We start from the raw sequence: 21,401 nt of genomic DNA, 5'->3' as shown, positions 1-21,401 counted from the left end.
AGGTTCCAAGCGAGCTGATTGCCATCTTGCAGGAGGTCTGAGAGATTTAATTTCGGGAATGAAGTGTGTGTATGTATTCTTGTAGCAGCTGAGCCAGAGCATTTGCAGGAGCCCAGCTTGCATGGTTGGCTAAATCAGGTTGCACGCCCACCGTCTATTTTAAGCATCAAATGGCGTGGATGTTGGGAAGTGCGCCAGCGCCATCAATTGTAAAAGTACTGTAGCATTCAAAAGGTTCTGTCAACAGAAGTGCTTGCAGTTGACTGCGTTCCTGGCAGGAGGAAGGAGGCTTCAGCCCAACTGTTCCTTGTCTCCTTAGCTGAAAGAAATGCTAAGTCATATTTGTGTTTATGGGTGATAGTCACATACTGTGAATGGTTTGCAAACACCCTTACGGTTTCCTAAGTGGAAGTTGAGTTTTGCCACCAAATTAACATTTTGCAGCGAAAGCGGCTTCAGCAGGGTTTTCTGAGCTGATTCGTGATAATCCACCCCTGCTTCGGTTAACCTAGGTTCTTGTGAACACACGGTATGCATCAACGTTTTGTACTCATTTGAGAAACAAAAGCTCACAGCTTTTTAAAAAATGAAGCTCTATTCTATACCAGTTAACCCTCTTTTATCATCCGTGTGTTTATTATAGGAGACCTTTGCATCTTCAGATTAGCTTGCTTTTCTCATGAAAATAACATTGGGCAGATCACTTGTTGTGGAAATAGTAGCATCAATAGTAGTCAATTACTGCTAGTAATTGTTGGCACCTGTCACACTTCTCTGAAGTCTCTCAGCCCCGCTCACCTCACAGAGTGTATGTTGTGGGGGAGGAAGGGAAAGGAGAATGTTAGCCGCTTTGAGACTCCTTAAAGGGAGTGAAAGGCGGGGTATCAAATCCAAACTCTTCTTCTTCTGTCTCAAGAGACAGTGGAGTGCGCCTCCAGGGGTGAAGTCAAACCACTGTGTTAGCAGCACCGAAGTGACCTCCCTGGAGTGCAAACCTGGGCAGTGTGTATGCAGGTCCAGATGACGAGACTCCCTTCTTGGCCTTGCTGATGTGGTCCAAAGGAAAGCAAAACAATACATTTGGCGCCAGCTTGCATGCAGGAGTTGCTGGAAAGAGGCCGTCCAACCATCTTAGGGACTCCACTCTAGACTTTTGTAGGGTTTACTCCTCAATCTTTGCTTCTCCTGAATATATCCTGCACGGCAGCAGAGGTTTAGGATCAGAGTTTTCCTCCTTCTAGACAGGTTGCCTTCCCAGGTTGATGAGCCCTACCTGCCCCTCACTTCCATCTGTAGCATATCACTAATGTGTCCATTTTAGAGATTTAGCAAGAGAGGTCAAGAGCAAAAAAATGGTGCAGAGTTCCAGTATGTTTTGGACTCTCTGCTGAAGAAAGAAGGAACTCCAGGCTGTGGCATTTGCTTCCGTAATATGTTAAATAGGAGTAGTTTGCCATCTCTAAATATAAGACTACAGGTGTGATGGCAGTGAATGTGTGTGTGGAGCTAGAGTCATGATCTCCTGTTTTATAAATCTGGTCTTGGTCCTGTGTTGGGGCTTGAGCAACGGTGTTTACAAGAAGGCAAGTCTTGACCCAATTAGAAAATTGGGTCACCAGAACACCAGAGTTAACCTCTGGCTCTGGTTTAATGGCTGGTCTGTTGCTGGGGAGCCTTTCCACCCCCATTGTCATTTATTCTACTTAATGCAATGGTTTTTATTCATTAATGTTGTTTATTGTAGATTTATGTAATAAATGAAGCAGTGAGATTTGTCAGGGCGAACATAGCGAAGCTCCAAGTTAAAATAACATAATAAAAATTTTAACAAAAAATAAAAAGGCATAAAACCCGATAAGATATTTAGCTAAAATTTATTTGTTTTGCTTTTCAGTAAAAAGATCTGAATGGTGCAGGGAAAAGAAATATTTAACCAAATTTATATATTGCTTGACTGTAGTAAAACCTCTTAAGCAGTTTACAAGAAATATTAAATTATCAATAAGAATCAACGATCAAACTAGATAACCACCTAGGTTCTAAGTGAGCCACCTTGGGGAGAACATCTATGAAGAAGGTGACATGCCAAAAATGGAATTGTTCATGGATTGTAAACTGTGATGAGAATTATTATTTTTTTAACCTTCTGACAAGTAACAAGTTTGTGTCTGGTCTGCTGTACCAGGCTGTATGTCATCTAGCATGTGAATTAAAGATAAATAAACCTTCTTTCCCTCTTTGGCAGCTTCCATGAGATACTCGTACCTTTTGGTTTTTCAGCTCTGCTGGGTTTATGTTTATTTTTTGCTCCTTTAGGATTTTCATTACAGTATTAAAGTTGGGAATTAATCACATTTGTTGAGCAACAGAGCATTTGCTGCTTCCAGTTTGTTAGATGAGTTGGTGAAATGTGGTGACGGCAGCAGGGAAGGCTTCCATATAAACCAGATTCAGCACTCGTTTGTAGATGTGTTACAGAACATAATGTGTTTGCCAATAAAACCTGTTGCTGTGAATTGAGGCCAAATATCTCTAAGTAGAAAGTGTCTTTTCTCTCCTTCTCCCACCCAATATAGGCGATAGATATGATCACGCTTCTCACCAAGTGAAAGCTGGCAGTCAAGGCTGTTGTGGGTTGTCACTTTTTATTTCCTGATTGGAAAGAATATATTTCCATAGCACGGAGCAGCAGCACACCCGTGGGATGAAAATAAATCTACTAACTTTCTTTTGAGTGTTCACAGCTCATTCTTCACCCGCTGTATCAGCTTGACTTTGCAATAAATAAAAATACACATCAGAAAGTCTAATGCCATAAATCAGTCACACGTGGACCTGTGCTTTCTCTTTCACTGAGTTCTAATGGAGAATTTGTGTGAGTGAAGGATTTCCTCCCCATGCAAATACAGTGGTACCTCAGGTTAAGTACTTAATTCGTTCCGGAGGTCTGTACTTAACCTGAAATTGTTCTTAACCTGAAGCACCACTTTAGCTAATGGGGCCTCCTGCTGCCGCTGCGCCACCAGAGCACAATTTCTGTTCTCATCCTGAAGCAAAGTTCTTAACCTGAAGCACTATTTCTGGGTTAGCGGAGTCTGTAACCTGAAGCGTATGTAACCCGAAGCGTATGTAACCTGAGCTACCACTGTAGTAGCTCCAAAAGAGTTGTCTTTGAGAGGTCTGCAGCAGGTGACGAAATGGTTAAACTCCCCCTCCCAATCTTCTGCAGCCCTGATAATTATCAACCTACCGGTGGCTGCTATGTGCATTCCGTATGCCAAGATGCATTTAACTTTGCTGAGATCAGAAGCTTTCGTTGTAGTTTTAATAGCGACAGGGGTTCCAAAGAAGATGACTAAACTATTTATGTATGCGACAACAGTAACTAGAATATTATATGCACAGAAATGGAAAGAGCAGGTTTCAACAAAGGAAGAGTGGCTTTCGAAAGTAGTGGACCGTGCAAAAATGGCAAAGCTGACTGCGAAACGAAGAGATCAAAACGAGCTTTTTATAGAAGAATGGAGGCCTTTCGTGGACTATTGAAAAAAAAATACTATAGTCAAATGAAATCATGGGCAGGATTTGAGATAGAAGCAGTGGAAGAAAAATGATAAAATAATTGTAATAAAGAAACTTTTGTAATAAATAAAGATATAATGCAGTAGAAAAGGTTTGAGTAAAAACATGGTGGGGTTGGGAAGTCATGAATCAGTGTAATGAAGATTGTTGTGAAAATGTTTGAGAAATGAAAAACAAATTGTACAGCAAAGGGCTCCTTTGTTGGTGAAAATAACCACCTACGGTAACTTAAATTCATTAGTTGGACTCACACATCAGTAGGTTCACTTAAAACTCAGGACTCAGTTTGTGATGTGGTTGAGTCTCAGAATCTGCAGGGTTCAGCCATGGTATTGAAACCCAATGTGTGAAGTAGTAAAGGTGCCTCTGAACATGTGCAGAGTGCGCACCCCACACCCTGCAACTCTGAATAACCACATGTGCACTTAAGCAAAGGCAAATGGGACATACATTTCAAGTACATTTCCAAGCAGTTCAAGGGGTCTTCGTTTTTTCTAGTGGCAAATATCCGCGTGTGACCTCAGGCATGGCCTTCAGGGGATGACATGAGATGACTTCCCATCCATCTCCCTCTCTCTTATAGGTCTGATGTCAAGTGCATTCTGCGTGTTCTTGGCAGGCAAGCGATTGCTACGGTTACAAATGAGCACCAGTTGGCACCTGTTCTGCCTTGTAACCAAGTCTAAGGACTGTCGGGTTTTTCTTGCAAGCACCTTAGCTCAAAACTTTGGACTTCTTGCAAGCACCTTTGCCTGGGAAAGCTTCTCTGGCGGGGGGGGGGGGGGGGAGAAAGTGGTCACTGGTTTTTAGTTCACACTATTGGAACTTGCATGGGAGGAATTCCGATCGGCAAGACAGAAACACGTCAGGAAATCTTGACCAGACCTTTGCAATTAGGGCGCCGGCTCTTTCTCCCTGGCTGTCCTTTGCTTAGACGAAGCGGAGCAGGCAGCAGCAATCGAGGGGTGGAAACAGTCAAATTTGGCATTGTTCACGGTAAGACTTTGTCCTCCTGACACAATTAGGCTAAAGATACTGACACATCCCCTCTTTTAAACCCTTGGCTTGAATCGACTGGGAAGTTTGATTTTAACAGCTCCTCATAGCTAGTCAAGATGATGACTATATTTTCCTTTGCTTCTCTCCCCCCCTTTCTTCCTTCAAGCTAAACGACCAGAAAAGTTGCCAGTTAAGAGTGCTACTAAAAATAGAATTTAAGACCAGTTTTCTGTTCTGCTGGATTTTAGCATTACATGGAGTTTTTGCTGAGGGTTGTGTCTGCTGATCTATAAGCATGCTCTCCTGTTGTCGTGTACCGAGGTGAATGAAGCTTTTTAGAGAGCTGGAGGAGCCTCTTTAAACACTGCTGGGTCGAGCCAAGGACCTGTCTAACTTCATAATTCTGTTTCCAGCAGTTCAAGGGGGGTCTTAGGTTTTTCTAGTGGCTGCCAGAAAGGGCGGGAAAGTGACAGCTTTGTCCTGTTTTTCTCCAGCAGAGGTATACTATCTGTGAACATAGAAGTTCTATTTAGCTGTCATGGTGAACGTATTTGTCGAACCTGTTGTTACTTTTTAAGCTGTTAAATCTAATGGCCATCATTACATCTTCTGGCAGCGAATTTTCTTAAGTTATTACATGCATTGCACAGTTACCTTTTTCTGTTCAGAATTTACTGCCTTTCAAGTTCACTGAGTGACTGGTACTGTTGGTTTGTACTGTTATGAACGTAAACAAAAAACTCATTCCCTTGATAATTGAATGAACCTCTAGTATCTGTCTTCAGAGTTATTTCTCCCCCCCCCAAAAGCCCATGCACTCCAGTCCAGTGATCGTTTGTAGTATACTTTAAATTAAAAATTGAAGGGGAAACTAAATGGGGAGTATTTGGGTCCTAGAACTATGCATGGTTGTGAATCTTAAGGGTTTGAGTTTTACATCACCAGCTACCACTATGTTCCTTAATTGTGACACATGTGTTACACATTAATTGTGACACAAGAATCTGCTTCTCCTGGTATTTTAAGAGTTTGAGGGGCTACAGTCCTAACTTTACATACCTGGGAGTAAGCTGCATTGAATTAAATTACACCGGAGTTGACATTGTTAGGATTACATCCTTGGGTCCTGATTATTTTGCCTGCTGTGCTATTGGTTGATGTTTGGATGCCTTAATTTGTTACGTTTGAAAATTTTATTATTGCTATATGGTGTGGGGTTTTTTAAATGTACCCCGCCTTGGTGCATCCATATGGGTGAAGGGAGGGCTATGGATATTTTTCATAAATAAACAAACTGAAAACAAGTCCAGTTCTCTGGGCTCTTTGCAAAACTTAAAATACAAAACACAGCTTTTAAAAGCGTCAATAAAGCGTCCATTTCAATGTCAAAAGCTTCAAAAAGCTGCAGCATTGATCCTCGGGCAGAACATTTTCTTGAAAACCTCCAGAGAAAGAAATTGCACAAGAAACCTATTCTACAGTAAAGTTTAAGAAGCTTTCCCTTACGTTCCCTCTAGTTCTGTCTCCTCGCATCTTTCTACCAAGGCGCATTTCTCTCCTCCTCTAAATGCACACAGAAAACCTGCTTATACTTTTCTACTGCTGGACCTGGGTTGCAGCACATCCTCAGATCAGAAAGGTACCTGCAGGCCTTTCAACAAAATGCCGTCTTTTTCAAGGCTAGAATATGTTGTTTCCTTGAAGCAACTTGGTGGGAGGACAGAAGACCATTCGCCAATGGTGTGCAGACAGCTGTATCCCACTGGTTGACCAGAGACGAACAGGCTTGGAATTATTTGAATCAATAGAAGAACCTGTCAATCTTTTTTAACCAGGTGTGATAGTGCAATTGTGGCACACTGCCAAAGCAATCCTTCTTTCATAGCATATTCAATTTACAGATAGCAGGGAGGAGAGAAAGCACATTTTAATGTTTCTTATCATAGCTCCTTTCCCTTTCAATCCATGCATATACATGCTATTTTGCTTCCCTGGCCCTGTTTCTCTAAATCAGCTTTCCCTGGCCCAGTGCTCTCCAGGTGATTTTAGATCCCACTTACCCCTAGCCAGCATGACCAGTGGTCAGGGACAGTGGGAGTTGAAATATACTCTGAGTCGAGAGTGGATTTCATGCTCTTTATTCGGCTCATAGTGGTGAGGAGGAATTGAAGTTCCCCCAGAATGTCTGCTTTATATACATTATTTACACAATGGGCCCCACGTGATTGGTTAATTCCGGGATTCACCTGTAGGCCAATCAAGTTGCGGATTCACTTCCACCTGTAGCTGGATTGGGTGGCTCCTGTGGACCAGTCAGACTGCTGTATTCTAGACCCTATTGTTCTAGGACCAATCAGACTGCTCCATTCTGAATCCTATTGTTCTAGGACTGGTCAGACTGCTCCATTCTGAATCCTATTGTTCTAGGACCAATCATACTGCTGCCTTTTGGATCCTGTTCAACTCAGAACATAACAGGAGTTGTAGTCAAAAACATCTGTTGGTTACAGCATGATGCTGATAATGCCAGGGTTTGCGAGTTCAGTCCCTGTATGGGGCAGTTGCATATTCCTCAATTGCAGGGGCTTGGACTAAGATGATCCTCAGGGTCCCTTGCAACTCTACAATTCTATGTTTTCCATTGTCACTTTCCAAACAGGTTGGGGATGCCTGCTCTATAGTTTTATAGGTTCCTCGTTCTGCCTTTGTCCGAGTGAAAACATTTCCTGACTGTTCCAAGTCGTGCAGTGTGTGGAACCAAACAGTGTTCAGTGGAGGCTGTGCAAGCTCATTCAGAGCAAAGCTTGTGTGATTTAACAGGAGTGAACATACTTGCCTGGGGCACACACACTGAAGATGTGGGCTCAGACCATGCATTTATTTACTCATGTTCTCTGTGCACCCTCAGCCATTGTTTGGCTGTAATTTGATGAGTTGCTTTGGAGTCCTAAGGTGTCTTTCACCTTGGCCTGTGCAGCTTAGAGGGAACTTGTTAGAGTATGGAATCTGAAATTCAAGGGCTGGAGGTCCATGCATTTGTGGTCCTCTTCACCTGAGCTTTCTGACTTTATTGATGTAGATTGGTTCTGTGCAGCCTTGTAAAAGAGCCAGTCACCCGGCTGCCTGTGTGACAAGTAATTTTCCTCAGGGCAACTGGGGAGTTACCCTTACCGTACTCTTTTCTCCTTTCGACCAAATACGTGCAGACTGTTTTTGTGGATTGGTTTGCAAGGCTGGCTTTTGTAGTCCAGAATGCTTTCAATTAAATTTAACAGGCAACACACCATACTTGCAGGTGAATCAGTATGGTTAAAAAACAAACGGGGGTCAATTTCTCAGTAGACAATTTCTCAGACAAAGTAGAACATCCTACTTTGGGGGGGGGGAAACCAACCCCCCCCCCATTCCTCAGTGGTTACGGTATATTCTTAGTTTGAAAGTTATCCCTTTTAAAGAACAATACATTGAGTAACTTCTAACAAAATTAGTAACAAAATAAAAAAGATTCAAGAACCACTATAACTTTATCATGCAATTTGAGGTCTGTTTGTTTGTTCTCCTTTCTATCTGTTTTTCCTTCTTCGGTTTTTCTCTTTCCCCCTTTCCTGCTTTCTGTCTTTTAAAAAACCAACAATTAGTGTAGTTATAGTCCATGAATTTAGTAGAAACTGTGAACAGAATTTGGAACAGATTTAATAAAAGTTCTATGCCTGTGCAAATCACTCCAGCAGTTCTTTTTCCTATTGTATTGGTAATGTAGGGCACTTAAATGTTGTTCAGTGACAGAAGACATACTTTGCATGCATGTAGTAGCAGATTTAGTCACTGATGTTATTGGTTTAAGCCTCACACAGCGGTTCTCATCCTGTGGGTCCCCAGATGTTGTTGGACTACAAATCCCATCATCCCTGAGCTCTGGCCTTGCTAGCTAGGGGTGATGGGAGTTGTAGTTCAACAACATCTGGGGACCCATAGGTTGGGAAAGGCTGGGAGTTGCGGAAGAGAGGCAGGATTGGGAAGAACCACTACCTAAGAATCTGGGGGATTCCTGCCTTAGCCCAACCTTTCCAAATGCCTGGAGTAGCTTTGTAACTACATTCACAAATTTATCTTTAATTAGGTGAAGAATGACTGTGAATACACTCTTGCAATCAATGGGACTTAAGTTGCATTGATTTCAGTGTGTCGAAGCATGACTGCCCTGAATCCAACCATGTATAAATAGATAAATATGCATAACCTACCCCCCACCCCAGTACAGTGGTACCTTGGTTCCCGAACTCAATCCATTCTGGAAGTCCGTTCGACTTCCAAAACGTTTGCAAACCAAGGTGCGGCTTCTGATTGGCCCCAGAAACAATGCCGACAGCCAAAATGGATGTTTGGCTTCTGGAAAATGTTCACAAACCGGAACACTTCTGGGTTTGTGGTGTTTGGGAGCTGATTTGTTTGGGAGCCAAGCCGTTCGGAAAGCAAGGTACCACTGTACTGACATGGAGAGGGATTTAGACTGGCCGCCGAATCAGTGTTTAGCTCACTGATCTGTACATACAGGTGGCAGGTCTGTGAAATCTGGCTGGAGTGGACTTAACACCAGCGCAGAACCTGCTGTGGCCATGGATAAAGCATTCTGACTGTTGCAGGAAGATGACCCTTGGGGTCCCTTCTAACTCTTCGATTCTGTGAGTCCGTGATTCATCAGTCTTAGATTGCTCACCCAAATAGTGTCAATCCCTATCCTCAGGCTATTCCGGCTCCCAGTAGTTTTAGTAAGCTGGTTGCAGCCTTTGCAGTGACTCTAATTTACTTGCTTAGAACATGACGATCTGAGAGCTGGAGGTAAATCCGTCACCCAGCAGGGGTGGCAGAGGAAAACGCCAAGTCTTCTGTGGTAGCTGTAACTTAGATGTAATTGAGTAGGATGACACACTTGCCCTGAGGCTGTATTTGTCTCCAGCCCACACAGGCCGGGCATATTCTTTTGGGAAGGGGATGCCTGAGGAGTGAAGCTTGCAACCCCTCTTGACCCTTTGCTGCTGTCTTCGATACAACTTGTAGTGGAAAATGGCTTCACTAGGGTACATTTGCAATAGCAAGATGTTCCAGCTTTATAGCTCTTTCACGTCTGGAGCTTAATTTCCAGACGGCCCTCAACTCTCAGCACTTGTTTTCCCTGCTGACAAGTAAAAACTATGCACTGATCATTCCCAGATATTAGCAGGGTTAACATTCTGAAACAGTGTCCACCTGTGGGACAAACTGGGTTTAAGGTAGAGGTAAAAAACCAAAACAATGTTGATTGACAAAATTATTTCTGGTGCCACAGTTGCAGCAAGTTGGGGACAGAATGCTTGTTTTAAAATAAATAAAAACTCACCCTGGCTTCATCACATGCTCAGAACAAAGGTGGACAGGTAGACCTAGAGTAAGGCTGGAGACCTTAAGTTTTTGTGTTAGTGGGGAGAGCAAGGGGAGAGGTCTGCTATAACACAGACTGTGAGCTTAGCTGGTTTGTGAATACAGTGGTGCCCCGCAAGACGAACGCCTCGCAAGACGGAAAACCCGCTAGACGAAAGGGTTTTCCGTTTTGGAGGCGCTTCGCAAAACGAATTTCCCTATGGGCTTGCTTTGCAGGACGAAAATGTCTTGCGAGTTCCTGCGGGTTTTTTCCCCTTTCCCCCCCCCTTTTCCTAAGCCGCTAAGCCGCTTATCAGCTGATCTGCTGATAAGCTGCTTAACAGCTGATCGCTAAAAGCCGCTAAACCGCTAATAGTGCTAATCCGCTAAGGTGTCAATGGGCTGGCTTCGCAAGACGAAAAAACCGCTAGACGAAGAGCCTCACGGAACGGATTAATTTCGTCTTGCGAGGCACCACTGTATTTCTAAACAACTGGTTCTCCCTTCTGCATCACTTCTAGGGCTAAGAGGATCATGGGCTGCTGTTGAGATCTCACAGCTGGAAGGACCTGTAGTCCTTTCCCTGGACAGTAATCCAGGTACCATAGGGAGCCAGGATCCCTCCCCCCCCACACACTGCTTCTCTAGACAGGATGATGAGTAGCACAAGTTGTGGTTGCCAATCAGCCAGGATGCTTCCCCAACCATCATTGCTGTGTTCTGCTAGACAATCTCTATTGGGGTCTACAAAACCAAGGAACTCCTCATCCTGCCAGATTTTGACAGGTTCCAGCAATAAGGTGCAGTGGCGAGTACTTTTTAAATCGAAAGTTGCCAATCTGAAGCACTGAGCCAGCTCCTCCTCTGTGTGTTTCCCTTCTGCAGTGTCAAGTCCAGATCTGGCTCCAAACACACCTTAAGAAATGAGTTACTCTGGCTTCCTTGTGCAGAACAAACTGTATGGCACTCTTTTTAAAAAGTTTTTCTAATTCACAGCTTTTTCTTTTTTCTTAATTTAATTCTTTTTTTTGAATTTCTGAAATTTTAACAAATGTAACAACACATAATTCCCTTAATGTTTTGACTTCCCACCCTTACCTCCATGATGTTTTTATTCCCACCCTTTTTTTTACTGCATTATGAAACATACTTTTACCTATTACATATTTCCTCTTTTACAATTACTTTTTCCATTTCCCTTACATGCTCATACTTCAAATCCTGCCCGCAATTTCATTTGACTATAATACTTTCTTAGGCAATCCAAAAGGGGGCTCCACTCTTCAATAAAAAGTTTTGTTGCTTTGGTCTATTAAAATTAAAATGGACTGTGTGGAAATGGAAAAACTGACAGCAAGACTAAGAGTTCTAATTGACAGCTTTTTCAACTTCCAACCCACCAACACAGGAAGTCCCGAAAAGAGATGTTCTCAAGTTTGCGGAGCTGACATTATGCTGGCTTGATAGGATGCCAGACTAGCAGAGGCAGCGAATAGTTTCAACAGCGATCAGGACAGTGCCTTTTGTACGGTGTTGTGCACAACAGAGCGGATAGATACTCATAAATGGCTCCATCCTGGAAGCAACCCGGCTGTGTGAGTGGGTGGAGCAGCAGAGCAACCAGTTATTTAGCTAGAGGTGTGGTGGAATCTGCATCTGTAGAGATCATTAAGAGCCGTTAAACAAGTGTTTGGTTGGATTTGTTTTCAGCGGCATCAAATCCTGTGGCAGGAGTAACCAGAGATGGTTACTTCCAGCTGCCTATCGGAGGGTTTCCATAAGTGGAAGAGGGATGCACAGTCCTTCGGCAATGGTAGCTGTTATTTAGCTGTATTCATGCTTCAGCTTCAAGGACACGGGTAGCGCTGTGGTCTAAACCTCTTGGGCTTGCCGATGAGAAGGTTGGCAGTTCGAATCCCCATGATGGAGTGAGCTCCTGTTGCTCTGTCCCAGCTCCTGCCAACCTAGCAGTTCGAAAGCATGCCAAAAAGTGCAAGTAGATAAATAGGTACCGCTGTGGCAGGAAGGTAAACAGCATTTCCGTGCGCTGCTCTGGTTTCAGAAGCGGCTTAGTCATGCTGGCTACATGACCCGGAAAAACTGTCTGCGGACAAACATCGGCTCCCTCAGCCAGTAAAGCGAGATGAGCGCCGCTACCCCAGAGTCGCCTGTGACTGGACTTAACTGTCAGGGGTCCTTTACCTCTTTTTTTATGCTTCAGCCACAGGGAAGTGAGCTTGATTTGACGCACTTGACTCATCCGTCTTAACTTGACGGCTTTGTGGCTCAGTAATTGAGCGCAGCAATCCTTTAAACTTAACTCTGTTATGACCTAAGCCTCTAGTACAGTGTTTTCCAAACTTGGGTCTCCAGCTGTTTTTTGGACTACAACTCCCATCATCCCTTGCTAGCAGGATTAGGTGTGATGGGAAATGTAGTCCAAAAACAGCTGGAGACCCAAGTTTGGGAAACACTGCTCTAGTACAAGGGTGGCTAGCCTGTGGCCCTGCAGATACTGTTGGTCTCCACCTCTCATCAGCCCCAGCCAGGATGGTTGTTGGCCAGGGATGATGGGACTTGTTGTCCAGCAACAACCAGAGGACCACAGGCTAGCTACCCAGATACCAGAAGCATACTTCTTTGTAAAAGACCAGCTTTTCTTATGTCCACCACTGTGTGCAAGGCTACTTGAAAAAGGCCTTGAAATTAAAACTCAACACCTTTAGCATTCCTGTGCACTTGCACTGCACCTCTGGGGTGAAGGAAAAGCGTTGCTAGGAAGTGGGCAAATGTTGCTAGGTTTGTGCATGCTCTGTCTGGTGACAAGCTCCTTTGATGGCACACCTGCCAGCAATATGAAGTGTGCAAGCCTAGCAACAGTTTCTTTCCCCTTCACTCTGTGCGTCCCAATACGGCTGTATCCAAGTGCAGTGGCTGATCTCTCTTTATTTGGCATTAGTCACACTCTTTGCTCTGAGAAAGACTAGGGCTGGGCGATATCTCGATATATTGTCCAAAACCGGTTTAAAGTCCATACTGTATTGTGATAGAGGTTTCATAATTTTTGACCTGGCAATATATCGTGAATTGTGTGTATGTGTATGTGTGTGCTATGCAAAAATCATAATGCGGGGAAAACTGTGAAGCCAATGCTTCTACATAGCTCCATCCTTATTGTGATATACAGTGGTACCTTGGGTTAAGTACTTAATTCGTTCTGAAGGTCCGTTCTTAACCTGAAACTGTTCTTAACCTGAGGTACCACTTTAGCTAATGGGGCCTCCTGCTGCTGCTGCGCCGCCAGAGCACGATTTCTGTTCTCATCCTGAAGCAAAGTTCTTAACCCGAGGTACTATTTCTGGGTTAGTGGAGTCTGTAACCTGAAGCGTATGTAACCTGAAGCATATGTAACCCGAGGTACCACTGTATAAGTATATCACAATTATTTTTTTAAAAAAAGGTAAAGGATCCCTGACATTTAAGTCCAGTCGCAGATGATCTGGAGTTGCAGCTCTCATCTCACTTTACAGGCCGAGGGATGTGGCCAGCATGACTAAGCCGCTTCTGATGCAATGGAACACCGAAACGAGAGCAGCGCACAGAAACGCCATTTACCTTCCCGCCACAGAGATACCTGTTTATCTACTTGCACTTTTTGGCATGCTTTCGAACTGCTAGGTTGGCAGGAGCTGGGACAGAGCAACAGGAGCTCACCCCGTTGTGGGGATTTGAACCGCCGACCTTCTGATCGGCAAGCCCAAGAGGCTCAGTGGTTTACACCACAGCGCCACCCGCGTCCCTAGATCACGATGTTTTCTTCTGTTTTCCTTGCTGTCTTTTGGACCATCTGAAAACAGACTTTTGAGTGCTGGTGGTGGTCTTTGAAGACATGATTGTACTGCTCTCCAGTTGTACTGGAGACATACCAGTAATTGCAATGCAGCCAATAAGACTTGGGTGGAGGCACCATTTCCCATAGTGTACACCAGTAGTTTCCAACCCCATTTTTGGTTGAAGAACCCTGCAATGTGTTGTTAAATCCAGCAGAAACCCACCCCCTCTCTTTGCCTCTTAAAGTTGTTTTTTTTAAAAAAAAAAATCACAGCTAAAACTGGTACAGTGGTTCCTCGGATTAAGTACTTAATTTGTTCCGGAGGTCCGTACTTAACCTGAAACTGTTCTTAACCTGAAGCACCACTTTAGCTAATGGGGCCTCCTGCTGCTGCCGCGCCACCGGAACACAATTTTTGTTCTCATCCTGAAGCAAAGTTCTTAACCTGAAGCAGTATTTCTGGGTTAGCGGAGTCTGTAACCTGAAGCGTCTGTAACCTGAAGCGTATGTAACCTGAGGTACCACTGTAATAAGCAATTTATTTAAAAATATAAGGGGAAAGTCAAGTGCCTGGGGAGGTAGATTGTAAAATTCAGTGGACGCTCTCCCACCTCGCCTAGCAAATCTTCAGAGAACTCTGGTTGAAAAATGTAAGTGTGCATGCACAGGTACTTTTGCTTCTTATCAAACAGGCATTGCTGGTTTAAAGTGCCAGGGAAAAAAAGAAACATATTCCATTCAATGGAGATGAAAGTGAAATGAGCGTCTACTCAGCAATCAGTCTTCAGCTCTTTGGGAAAAAAGAACATGTCTTCTATATAGAAAACCTCATGCTGATATGCACATTTATATACAGTTTTGGGCACAGTATCTTAAGACGTTCAAGGCAAAATGTTTGCAAAATATAGACATAGTCTATTTATATACTGCATTTCCCACAGATTTGTGCTGAAAGTAGTTTACCCAAAAAATAAGCTTAAATACAGTAATGCATGCATGGCCGCTGACTTGTGATGTCTCTCAAACAGGATTATCATTAGCCACATTTGTGAAGGATGGATCTGTCAGTGGGAATTAGATATGAGAGTAATAGGAAAACTCGTGCAGCTGGCTGAAGAGCTTTTTGCTGAAGTGTGTGTGCTTCACAAGCGGAACCTATGCAGTCAGAAGTAAGTGCCACTGACTGCTTATGACGGCTTGCAGTGACGCTGATCCTAATAAATTGGGTATTATTCTATGCACTTCTGGTTCCTCCTCCCCTCCTATGTGTATATGCACAGCTGCCAACATTTTGGGGCTCTCCTTCAGGGCATGGCTATGGGAACTGTCACAACAACCTCCTGCACTTCAAAATTTACCACTACACCACTGTATCTGGCTGGCTAATGTTGGAAACAGACTTCTAGGCTTGGAATGAGATCCTTTAGGATTAACTATGAGAATTATTACATTTCTAGAAATACAAGCCAAATCACACAAGGAAAGCTTGCAGGACAAACAAAGAGCCAAGCTAGATAGGACAGTGGAGATCTGAGACTGGATATCTCATGGCAGGGAAATTGCGCCGAAAAAGTGTGGGATGAACTCACGATTAACGGAAAGATGTGTAAACACTCAGCAAGCAAATCGGGATCAACGCTCATGGTCACATAGCCGCCTTGTAAACAAATTGGAATGAACGCTCAGGGAGGAAAAATGAGACACAGTGTGACTTTGTGCAAGCAAAATAAGCTGAATAAACAGGTCATCTGTGGGAGCCCTTAAACCACAGACAGGCAGATGTAAACACTGGAAGCCTGTTCTGCTTTGCATCACTGAAGACTTAGAACTTACTGTTGGGGGCGGAGAAGCTGCAAGCCTCAGGTTGCTGATTTTTGTGTGTGCCAAAGACCAGTATCTACATGGGAAGGTGCAATTGTATAATATTTTCTATAATATTTAGGGAGAAGGCTGAATGAATTGGCCTTTGCTCTTCCCCTCCCACCTGGTAAATAAAACCTTATAGGCATACACTAAATGGTTAAGGAGTTGTCCAAGGTTCTAAAAATATAGCCTCCTTGGGCTACCAAGAATTACTTTCCATAACTTTCCCCTTAAAAGTGTGTGTTGGTGTCTCCGAGAGAGTCTCCCCTCCCTTATCTACTTGAGCTCTGTCTATAAACCAGACCCGTTTCAGATTTATTTGTGCCATTCTGAATTCTCGCTAGCATTTGTCACTGCCATGCACCTGCTCCACCTTTTTCGCTTTATCCCCCCCCCCCCTTTTGCGGCATTGTGTTTTATGGCATTATTAAGATTTAAAATAGAAAAAAGACCCCGGGTTATGGACTGTATTACGAGAGCTATAAAACTGACCTCAGGGGATTATAAATGAGGTGGCGAGCCTCTCTTCCTGACAGCTTGCTTACTGTTTTCAGATTTACTGTCAACCCAACGTGGTTTGGGAGTTGTAATTCCTACAACTGGCCTGTTGTTCAATGGGAGCCTGTGTTTAAAGTTAGTTGTAGCTAGAGAGCAAGAAAGGAGTGAATTATCCACTGTAGCAGAGAGCTTGGAAGGAAGAAACCAATTCTGATTGTGCAGATAAAATATAACTGAATAGAGTTCTACAGGATGTGTTGCTAGTGTGTGAAAACGCTCCAGATCCAAGGATCCTCAGGTATGCACCTCTAGATGGTGGAAATGTCAGCCGCCATCCTGGCACCCAGGCATCTATCTTCACTTGGTCGCAAGTGGCTGATAATAAAGTGCAAAATACACCTGGCGAAATTCGAACACTGCATCTATCCCCCACCCCAGTTTATACAGTGGGACCTCGGGTTACATATGCTTCAGGTTACATAATGCTTCAGGTTACAGACTCCGCTAACCCAGAAATAGTACCTCGGGTTAAGAACTTTGCTTCAGGATGAGAACAGAAATCGTGCAGCGGCACAGCAGCAGGAGGCCCCATTAGCTAAAGTGGTGCTTCAGGTTAAGAACAGTTTCAGGTTAAGAACGGACCTCCAGAATGAATTAAGTACAGTGGTGCCCCACAAGACGAATGCCTCGCAAGACGAAAAACTCGCTAGATGAAAGAGTTTTCCGTTTTTGAGGTGCTTCGCAAGACGAATTTCCCTATGGGCTTGCTTCACAAGACGAAAACGTCTTGCGAGTTCTTGTGAGTTTTTTCCCTTCCCCCCCTTTTTCTAAGCCGCTAATAGCCGCTAAGCCGCTAATAGCGCTAACATAGGCGCTGACTCCATGGGCCTGAGGGGGCCCGAGCCCCCTCAAAAATTCGTTTGGGGGGGCAGAGCCCCCCAATAATTTAAGAAAATTATTAGTTATATTATGCTTTGTAAAATCACAAAATTATGTTGGTATTTTTTATTTTCCTTGTTTGACGATAGTTACCTTTTAAAATACATTCAGTAATGAGTTAAAACAAATAATTATTACGGTAGTAAAAGAGGCGGCGCGAGTAGTTTTGCTCGGTGCGTGCGACTGGCCCAGCCCCTCTTTCCTTTTCCTCTCTTCTGCTCTCCCGCCGGGCGCCTGAGGGAGAGTTACTTAGCGGTTCTGAGGAGCCGCTGTTGTTTCGGCAGGGGAAAAACCGCCGCCCGCGAACCGCCGAGCTCCCTCTCTCTTTCCAGCCTCTCTCTCTCTCTCTCTCTCTCTCTCTCTCTCTCTCTGGCCAAGGAGGAGAAGAAGCCCTTCAGCCAGTCTATGGCCGAGTGGCGGAGGTTCATCTACAACCGCCAACAGTGGCAAGTTCCTGGGGCGAACGGCCAAGAGCTGGGGTGAGGAGGGCGAGTGAGCGAACACGCGCGGGGAAGGGGGCGGCCGGCACAAGGGGCGGTGGGAGGCGCGGCACGGCGGGCACTTGCCTTGCCCACCACGCATCTCTCTCCTTCTCGGTCTCTCTCCCTCCCTCAGCTGGCGAGGGGGCCACGAGGCGGGCGACAGCAGCAGCAACGGGCCGGGAGCGGCTCTTAGAAAACTTCCCGGGGCAGGACCCCGGTATGGGCCCCCCCAATATTTTTTATAAGTCGGCGCCCCTGAGCGCTAATCTGCTAAGCCGCTAATGGCCGTGCTTCGCAAGACGAAAATACTGCTAAACGAAGAGACTCGCGGAATGAATTATTTTCGTCTTGCGAGGCACCACTGTACTTAACCCGAGGTGCCACTGTAATGAAAAGACATATATCATATGTATCATTTATCAGGCATGCAGCTCATTAATATTGTTTCATATATTTCAGGGCTTCCATCCTAGTGCTGAACAAACTTACAGGGCTAAGCCTCATTGTAGTATAACACAAAAACTCTGTAGTGTGGAGTGTTTCTGTCCAGTGTTCCAGTTAACCAACCATGCCACTTACAGGACACTCCATTCCAGTCCTCCTCTCACCCAATTTTCCATTCTTTATCAATAGTCTGTCAGCTTTCCCTGCCCAGTGAGCTCACTCGATCCTCATTCATCTGCTTCATGGGTTCTCCCCCTTAGGATATTCTTTTCTAAAGATTTTTTGTACTGCAAGTCCATACTCATCTCTTCCCCATTCCCAAAATTGTATTTTATAGGATTTTTTAAATTGCACAGCAAAAAACAAAAACCTACTCTGGGGTAATACAGACAAAATTTGTACACACAGTACATATTTGGCCTGTAATGCAAATATTGTAGCAAAGAAAAGTTAAGGAGAACTGAAAGCCGACTTTGTGATCCACACTCACCTCTGAACTTCAGAAATGGAGCGAAAAAGTATTGGCTGTGCAAAATGAGATGCTGGATATAATCTCCCTTGGACTTTAAGATCTTACATTGAAACTCCCTCGAACTTTGTGATCTCCCTTGAACTTTAAGCTCTTACACTGAAACTTGGTATGCATGTTCATGACACAATTCTGCATTCAAAGTTTGAAGGCTGGCCTGATCTGTGGGACTGTTTTTAAGGGAGTGGCAGGAAATATATATTCATTGCAGGCACGTGTAAACTGTTCATCTTGAAGAAATGACAAGGCTTCTCAGCTGGAAAGTCAGATAGAAAAGAACCCAAACAAACAAGGAAATATAATTTTGTGTGTGTGTTGTTGAGGGGGGTATAACAGCGGATAGCTCAACCTTATTATGAAGTGATGTCTCTTCAACTATGTGATTTACCTGTCTGTTAGGCTGGGGAAATGGGAGACAAATACCCGAGCATGATCAGATGCTTGGGTAAAAGGGAGCAATGTTTTCCAGAGGCTTAGCACTCGGCAAAGTCACATAAAAGTGCAGAGTGAATATCGCAGGCTTGGTATCATGTTGCATTTTGTTTGTGTTGGGGTGAGAAATCGCTCTCTGTGCTTACACTTTTTCCTGCCGTGGTCCAAGCAGCCCTTGCTTGGAAGTAGGGGTGCTTGAAAAGGTATTAATGCAAAGTGCTTTTTTGAGTTGTCCCGGAGTGTGACTTCTGACCTTCTTTTATTTCAAAGAGATTTAGACATCTGTCAAGGATCTCTTGCCATCCATCATCCACATCCAGTGTCCCTTTTCCTCCTTCTCTCTCTCTCTCTCTCTCTCTCTCTCTCTCTCTCTCTCTCTCCAACCCTCCTCCCCCTCACATTGCTGCTTGTTCTGACAGCTGCTACTGGAAGATCTTCCTTTTTTATTTTAAAACCCGGGCCACTTAAGGTCTTGTTAGGGGACAGAAGTTTGTCTGCTTTAACTGAGGATTTAAAAAGAAGAAAGAAACTTGCCTAAAGCGTCTTGGCTGCCATAGGCTCTTGCTCGGGAATGCAGTGAAGCAGTCGTAAAAAGTGTGGCTGTAAGCGAGCCATGTGCAGAGTGATTTGCCCTAACCACTAAGTAACCGCAATAGCTATCTACACAGATGGGTGTAGCTCGTCTTTCATAGAATTATAAAGATCATAGAGTCGGAAGGTATCTTGAGAATCATCTCGCCTAACCCCCTATGATGCAGGAATAGCCAGCTGCCCCTTACGGGGATCAAACCTGCAACCTTGCCATTACCAGCACCACACTCTAACCAACTTAACTATCTGACCTGGTCATAGCGTAGCTTCCAAGAAACCACGAGTCTCAGTATTGGACCTCAGAGCTGCTTGCTGTGACCTCACAGTTAAATTGCATTTCTTGTTCCTTTGTTTATCTTTCCATGGCTACATAGGCAAGGGTGAATTTGCCCTCCCTGCGGCGGGGTGCGCTCCCGCTGCTCGGTCCCAGCGCCTGCCAACCTAGCAGTTCGAAAGCACCCTCGGGTGCAAGTAGATAAATAGGGACCGCTTACCAGCGGGAAGGTAAACGGCGTTTCCGTGTGCGGCTCTGGCTCGCCAGAGCAGCGATGTCACGCTGGCCACGTGACCCGGAAGTGTCTCCGGACAGCGCTGGCCCCTGGCCTCTTGAGTGAGATGGGCGCACAACCCCAGAGTCTGTCAAGACTGGCCCGTACGGGCAGGGGTACCTTTACCTTTACCTTATATTCTGTGTACTTTACAAATTCCCAAATTGGAGGCTGACACTGGAAATATGGTCCAGGGCTGAGCCCCGCTTGAGGTTCAGTCTCAAATTATACATGACATTAATCACATGCCATTGTTCCCTGACATATTATTTTCATATCTCAAGAAGCAGACACAGGTATCATTTCCCTATGGACCAAATGCATCTCAGGGGGAGGAGTCTGTTCAGAGGAGAAAAGTGGACCGAGAAGAAAGGGTCAAAATGTACTGGTCATCGGCTGGAGACTGCAGTATTGGCAGTTGCTTTAGAAAAGGACATACAGTCGTACCTTGGATCCCAAACGCAAGTCGAACATTTTGGCTCCCAAATGCCGCAAACCAAGAAGTGAGTGTTCCGGTTTGCGAACGTTCTTTGGAACCCAAACTTCCAATGCAAATTCCGCAGCTTTTGATTGGCTGCAGGAAGCCGCAATTGGAAGCCACACATTGGTTTCTGAACGTTTTGGAAGTCGAATGGACTTCTGGAACAGATTCTGTTTGACTTCTGAGGTACCACTGTATGTGTATGTGTGTGTGGTTAATATTATATACAGTTTAAGGACATACAGTTGTGTATGTATGTGTGTATGGTTAATATTATATACAGTTTAAATCTAAGACACAGAGATGGTACTTCTAAAATTGAACAAGCCTTGCAATAATGAGAAACTCTCTTCCTAAACCCATTGGCAAGACTCAATTTGTGGGCAAATCTCTTCCAGTCAGTTGTCCCACAGAAAAAGTTTGTTGGAATGAGTGGCTGTGTACACACAATACATTTAAAGCATATTTCATGCCCCCCCCCAATCCTCGGATCTGTAGTTTGTTAATGGTGCAGGAAATTAAAACTCTGTGGGGGATAAACTACAGTTCCCAGGATTGTTTCGGGGAGAACGTGTGCTTTAAATCATAGTATGTATGCACACAGCGCCTGGTTTTCCTTCAGAGTATTATGCAAGGCACATACAATGCAATGTAGCTCCAGAGAATGACTAATACCATGGTAATTATCACACCTAGAGTTCTCGTTATTAATTCTGTTCATCTGTTTGGGGAGAATGGCAGATTGCTGAATTGCAGTGCCTAATATTCCAGGAGGGACAAATGG

General features: G+C 44.4%; 1 protein-coding gene across 8 annotated transcripts in view; it reads left to right on the top strand.

Moving 5' to 3' along the window:
• The window catches only part of ZNF385C (zinc finger protein 385C), a 167,082-nt gene that overhangs the window by 39,173 nt on the left and 106,508 nt on the right, over positions 1–21,401 (top strand). The window contains exon 1 of one of the 8 annotated variants that reach the window (XM_083709458.1): positions 4,204–4,578. The exons of 6 other annotated variants lie outside the window; for them this stretch is intronic. In XM_083709458.1, the coding sequence (XP_083565584.1) occupies positions 4,413–4,578 (166 nt within the window). In that variant the 5' untranslated portion in view covers positions 4,204–4,412. Of the gene's footprint in view, positions 1–4,203; positions 4,579–21,401 lie in introns of those variants that run through there. One more of the 8 variants, XM_083709455.1, reaches the window with a different exon arrangement.

This window comes from Podarcis gaigeae (genome assembly GCF_964106915.1).
Source record: "Podarcis gaigeae genome assembly, chromosome: 13".
Taxonomy (NCBI): Eukaryota; Metazoa; Chordata; class Lepidosauria; order Squamata; family Lacertidae; genus Podarcis; species Podarcis gaigeae.
The sequence above is the reverse complement of the archived record's forward strand: the minus strand, read 5'-3'. Positions and strand labels throughout refer to the sequence as shown.